At 44.5% G+C, this 6,000-nt stretch overlaps 1 protein-coding gene across 5 annotated transcripts in view; it reads right to left on the bottom strand.

The window, feature by feature from the left end:
* Positions 1 to 5,994, bottom strand: part of ERI3 (ERI1 exoribonuclease family member 3) — a 128,601-nt gene extending 122,607 nt beyond the window's left edge. For 2 of the 5 annotated variants that reach the window (XM_077752068.1, XM_077752067.1), the window contains exons 1-2: positions 5,613 to 5,960; positions 3,480 to 3,555 (exon numbers count right to left, since the gene is read on the bottom strand). In XM_077752068.1, coding sequence (XP_077608194.1) covers positions 3,480 to 3,555; positions 5,613 to 5,747 — 211 coding nt within the window. In that variant the 5' untranslated portion in view covers positions 5,748 to 5,960. Of the gene's footprint in view, positions 1 to 3,479; positions 3,556 to 5,612; positions 5,961 to 5,980 lie in introns of those variants that run through there. The other 3 variants (XM_077752071.1, XM_077752070.1, XM_077752069.1) reach the window with 3 other exon arrangements.
* Between the last annotated feature and the right edge of the window lie 6 nt (positions 5,995 to 6,000).

The raw sequence follows: 6,000 nt of genomic DNA on the forward strand, positions 1-6,000 counted from the left end.
TCCTTCTTTCTAGCCCAACCTATTCTGTCCTCCCCAGTTAAAGACAGAGAGAGACACCACATTGCCTTGGTGCTGGAATACTATTAAAAGGATTAATTTAGGGACCGGTGTTTGGACTGTCACATCCAATCACTACCCACAGATCTACAGCTTCCCAAATCAAGCTCATGCAAAGAGGAATCAATTGCAAGGACACAGAGGGTCTGAACAGGCATACTAATGGCCTCCTGAGGTGCCAGCGGCCAGCTCTGACACTCCCATAAATTATCTGCCTTTTGATTTTACCTGTAGCTCTGGGGCACAAGGCACAATTTTGAACATATCAAAGCAATCTCTTGTAACCCAAGGCTCCCCCAAGAATGTCCCCAAAGAGGGAGGGGCTAAAAACAATGACCCAAAGGGAATCTGCTTCCCTAGTCCAAGCAGTCATCAATTAAAACCCAACAGGACCAAGAGGATAAAGTGGAACCCAAATCATTCCTAGCACATCTGGACAAAGCATGCATCAGTCTACAGTTCTGCAATGACTACATATCTCTCACTCGAAGGAAGAGAAATCACAGTAATAAACTAACACAATTTCATCTGGAGGCAAATCTGCACTAGCTCTGACAGTACCTTATAGCATGACCTTGGGCAACACACTTAACCTTCATGGGCCTCAGTTTCCTCACATGGGTAGCAGGGACAGTTATAATGACCATCTGATTCATTCCCAGAGTGATGGTGAAAAGTAATAAAAAAACATTCAAGACACACTTTACGAAGATGTAGGACCACAAGGGCGGAAACACTAATAAATGACCCTCACCAAATGGGAGAAATGACTGGTCACGCTTTGGTGAATTTCTTTCAGGTAGCTGCTCATTCAATTCACTTCACTGATGGTACTGGGGCTAAGGTCTACCCTGAAGAAAGTTCTGATTTTCTGGACTCCTGATGTCTGAATATTTTCCATTATGAAGAGTGGCCCCTTGTATTAGTTATAACTTCCTCCCGTCTACTGGCTGCCACCACCAGTGGTTATGTTTCTATTATATGGCCTTAATGACAAATGTGAGGCCCCCAAACATACTACATGAAAGGCCAACTCACCCTATTGTGGAGCTTTTTAAAAAAATTATTGTGTCAAATACTATTAGTGACAAGTCATTAAAACACTGTGCTTAAGAACTTTACATACATTATCTCATTAAATCCTTTTTCAACCCTATTAAATCCCATTATCTGCATAGATAGGAAAGTAAAGCTCAGAGAGGTAAGTCACTTGCCCAAGGTCACCTAAACACCCTAATATAGGTTATGAGAAACCTACAGGCTTTCCTCCAGCAATGCAAGTAGGTTTGCAGAAGGAGAAAGACAATTCATCACTCAACAGATACTTTATTTGGCTCCTGTGCCTGGCATATACCATCATATCTGAACCAGGAGACAGTCCCCAAAACAGAAAAAGGTCATCAGTCTGCTACAAGCAAGGAAAGATTGACTAGGACATATAATAGAATGAGGCTAATTCCCGAGAAAGCTTAGGAAAATGGGTCCTTCTTTTTTTGTATAGTTCAAAAAGTTTAAAACAACCGACATTAAGCTATGAACCCTAAGACCAACATCCCGACCAGGGCTCCATTTATTCCCTACATCTTGGATTAGAAAAGAGTTCCCCAACCTTTTCGTTCATTCTACACCTATTTTCCCTTCCTACATCTTTTCTAGTCTGTAAAATAGGAGCTGTTATTGCCAACAAATTCTTTGGTTGACATGCTTTAAACTCTAGCTGATGGCCAGGAAGTTAATAAAGAGAACCGGTATATACATTATGCAAAAATTTAGTTATCCTCAATTTTTAAGTGTCAAAATACTGCCTCAAAGGGGTAAATATAAAATGCTGCCCGTGTAACTATCAGAGGCCCCTTACTGTTCTCTGCCTTCAGTATCATCCCCTTCAGTCCATTATTAACACTGAAATCAGAGCAAATGGTCTAAAACACAAATCTAATTATCAGTCCACAGTTTTAAAACTTTTTAATGGCTTCTTACTGTTCTTATGATAGTCTGATCCAGGTGTTGGCAAACTGTGTTCCATGGGCCAAATCCAGCTGCCACCTGTTTTTATAAAGGTTTACTGGAACAAAGCCATGCCCATTCATTTTCACACTATGGCTGTTTTCATACTGTAACAGCAGAGCTGATTGGAGTTGAAAAGTTGTGACAGAGGGGCGCCTGGGTGGCTCAGTCGGTTAGGCATCCGACTTTGGCTCAGGTCATGATCTCACAGTTGGTGGGTTCAAGCCCTGCGTCCAGCTCTGTGCTGACAGCCAGCTCAGAGACTGGAACCTGTTCCAGATTCTGTGTCTCCCTCTCTCTCTGACCCTCCCGAGATCATGCTGTGTGTCTCTCTCTCTCAGAAATAAATAAAACACTTAAAAAAAAAAAAAAAAAGTTGTGACAGAGACCCATGAAACTTAAATAGTTACTACCTGGTACTTTACAGAAAGGGCCTAGTCTTTTGCTGATTTAGTCTAACTTTTTCTTCACCCATCACCTAATCCTAAGAGCTTAAAAGGCCTTGGCTTCTGCTTACCTTTCCTGCTTCATTTCTCATCAAATTCTCCAACCCCATGCCCACTGAGTATGTTATGTTTTAATCACACTGAAATTCAGGTTCTCAAACCCAATGAAACTCTGATCTTCACACTTATCCCTCGTGTCTTCATCTAATTCTAAATGAGGAGGTTCTTTCCTCTGAGAAGCCTTCCCTGAGCCTATGAGTCTGGGTTGAGGACCCTTCTGAATACTCCAAAAGCACCTAACCTTACCCTATTATAACACTCCTAGAGTGTATCAGAACTGCTTCTTTACTATCTCTCCCATGAATTTGTAAGCCCTGTGGCATCAGAGACAACAGCTGTCTTGTCACAGCTCTAGGACCATCACAATTCTAGGACCTAGCAAAGTGCCTGGCCCTTCATGGTTGAACAAACAGCCTCTGAGATCCTGGATATGAATCATCAGAGTCTGTCTTTTTAGTAGGTCCTGATCCTTATAAAATGGATGGGCTGGGATTAATCATCCACCCAAGGATGACCCTCAACCCAAATCAAACCAAGATCCCAAAGGCCTTGGTCAAATGCATTATCAAAAGCCAAATGAATGTGTTCCTCTCTATTATCTTAAGCTGTGTATTTCTCAGGATGAAAGACTGTTCCAGCTGTATTCAAACTTTCTGAACCTAAAGTAGGCACTCATGCAATGCCCACAAAGAAATCATGACAGAACTTGAGACTCTGGATGGCCCACTCCAACTATCACCAGTTTATAGATTTTGGGTACATTTTAGTAGTCTTTGAGCACATGGCATCTTATCAAAAAAAGCTACAGAAAAATACAATCTGCACAAACCACCATCCCCTCACCCTCCAAACCCAAATACTCATAGGAAAGAAGTAAAGCCAAACTTGACCATGCAACAGGATTCTCACCTCTCCTTACTTCGAAGATGCCAAGACTGCCAGCTGGGGATGCTGAAGGTTCTGTGAGAGCTGGAAAGCCCCAATGCTGTGGATAAATACACATCTCTGCAACAAGTCTATTTCAGGAGAAAGGATCAAATCCCCAAGGGGCTGCTGCTGTTTGAAACAATTGAAGAGCCCAAATCTCAAGCCCCTAAACTCAAACTACTTTGGGTTAAAAGTTATCTATGTGGAAGAACAATGCCTGAACAGAGCTTTTGGAAGTGACATATTAGCGCTATATATATATATATATATCTCCATATATTTTTGGAATGATGAATCTCATGTTCTCTAGGAGCATCTCTTCCTAAGGAGGTTATCTCCTAGAAACACTAAACATTTATAATATCTGAGCTTGGACTGAGAAAGAGGACCATAAAGTGGTGTCTCTCAGGATAACACCAGAATCCTAGTCTAGTCAAGGATGGGTAACTGGTAAGGCTGATAATATTCAGAACTCAGGAACTGAGGCCAGGGTTGGCGGAGGGGCTGGTTGCCACAAATCCACAGGTCACACTACAAATGGTCAAATAGACCATTAAATACTAACAGGATACTTCAGGTATTCTCAAGTCCTAAGAAATTTAAAGTGTAACCAAACTCTAAGTCAAATCACTAATGGACACCTATCATATTTATCACCTAATTTAGGTCTTTCAGAAGACTAGAAGCTTTAGAGGTGCTCCCGTAAGCTGCCAATGCCCTTTGCACAAAGAAACACTTAGGTTTGGAACCAATCTATTCCTGTCCAGCACTCTACACATTTAAGATTTTAGTCTACTCAAATCCCCTGGGAAAGACCATTCACCAACTTAACCGACCACAAAGAATACGCTTTTCAAAATGAATGGGAATAAAGGCACTTTTATTTGGAAATTTCAAGTTGGAAGGAGAGCTCTCAGCCAAGCTCTAGGACCTAGCTAGCCGATTATTTACAGGATCTTTGGGCAGGAATTGTTAATGAGCTTTTAATTTGGAGTGCTTAAGTTGCCAAAGTGCTCTGAGCTCCACTGAAGCACCACAGAATCCATAAAGGAAACCTTATCAATCACTTCCCGGCAGCTCCCTTCCCCCACACCCCACCTCTCTGAGGAAAGGCAGCCAAGTGGGTTTTTAACCAAGATCACAGACACACACATTAGTGGAGTCACACTCCAAGTCCCTGTTTATAAATTGGCTTTTAAATGGTAGGGGATTCAGGTATAATATACTTAAGCTCCAGGCACGAGCCCACTAAAACAAGGCATGCCATGTATGATAAAGTCAGAATAAAGCAGAATTTGATGAAGCCAATTTCTGGTAGAAACGCTACAATCAAGAATCAATTCAGCCAATCACAACCTACTATAGTTCAAATAGTGTATAGTTTTTAACCAATGGAATTCGTGGTTTTTTGCCCTTCAGCTCAGAGAATGATAAAATGTCTGATAAGAGCTAATACCATAGAGGTGGCCAGAAGCCTATAGCAGAACAATGATGGGCATTATCAACTTGTAAAATCCAACCCTAAGGGCAGAATCCAAACCCTTCCCACCCACCCCCGGTAAGAGGCCACATTCAGCATCTTCCAAGTCAACCAGGTGCAGTTACATCTTCCTAGAACTCCCAGTCAAACAAACCCCAATCCAAGTTCATGCTTTTTTGTTTTAAGAAAACACCTGTTGCTGGAACATTTGCAGGACAAGCAAACAGAAAGCTAGCTAGGTTAGGCCCCTTATTCACTCCTACCATCACCACTACCACTGCTACAGATGTACAAATAGGTAAAGTGCTAACACCGTGTGTGTGCTGGAGAGGGAAGAACGGGCTTATTCTATCTATACCACCTCTTTACTACTGAGTTTCTATCCTCTGTGGTCAAACCTATTCCTCTTTCCTAGCAATCCCAAGTAAGAAGTCAGCACCCTTAATCACCTCACCCAGTCGGTCTTGCAAAGCCCTGCCCCACTCCCTCTCAGCCCGAACGTTACTCAGTAGATCATGCATCCAGGGTAAGCACATGGGCTAGCACCCCAGGCTGCACAAATTGTGCGCACCGCGACCCTCGCCCCGCATGCATTAACCAGGGCCCAATCTGGGGGGCCTCTCCGCATCACCCACCCCAGGATGTTGTCCCCAACTCGGACCCATCCAAGTCCAGGGTAGAGTAAGGGGAGGGGCAGGGGGCCAGGAGACCAGCCCTCCTTCCCAGGGCCGCCCCCGCCCCCCGTCAGCGGCGGGAGAGGCTGTCGCCATGGCAACGCCCCCTCCTCGGGGCCAGCGCGGCAGGCTCCCTCCAGGTGCAGGCCCCGACGTCTCCCTCGGCCTCAGCAGACGCTGAGGGCAGTTTACGGCGGCAGGCGCGGCCCGCGCCGACTGCGGCGCCGGCCAGGCAGAGGCAAGGCCAGCTCCGCCCGCTCCCCACCGCCCGTTCCCGGCCGCCTCAACAGCGGCAGCCAGCACCACGAGTCCACAACACACCGACTCACCTCCGCGCACTCTGACCCCG

Source organism: Crocuta crocuta, unplaced genomic scaffold (genome assembly GCF_008692635.1).
Source record: "Crocuta crocuta isolate KB4526 unplaced genomic scaffold, BGI_CrCroc_1.0 scaffold367, whole genome shotgun sequence".
Lineage (NCBI taxonomy): Eukaryota > Metazoa > Chordata > Mammalia > Carnivora > Hyaenidae > Crocuta > Crocuta crocuta.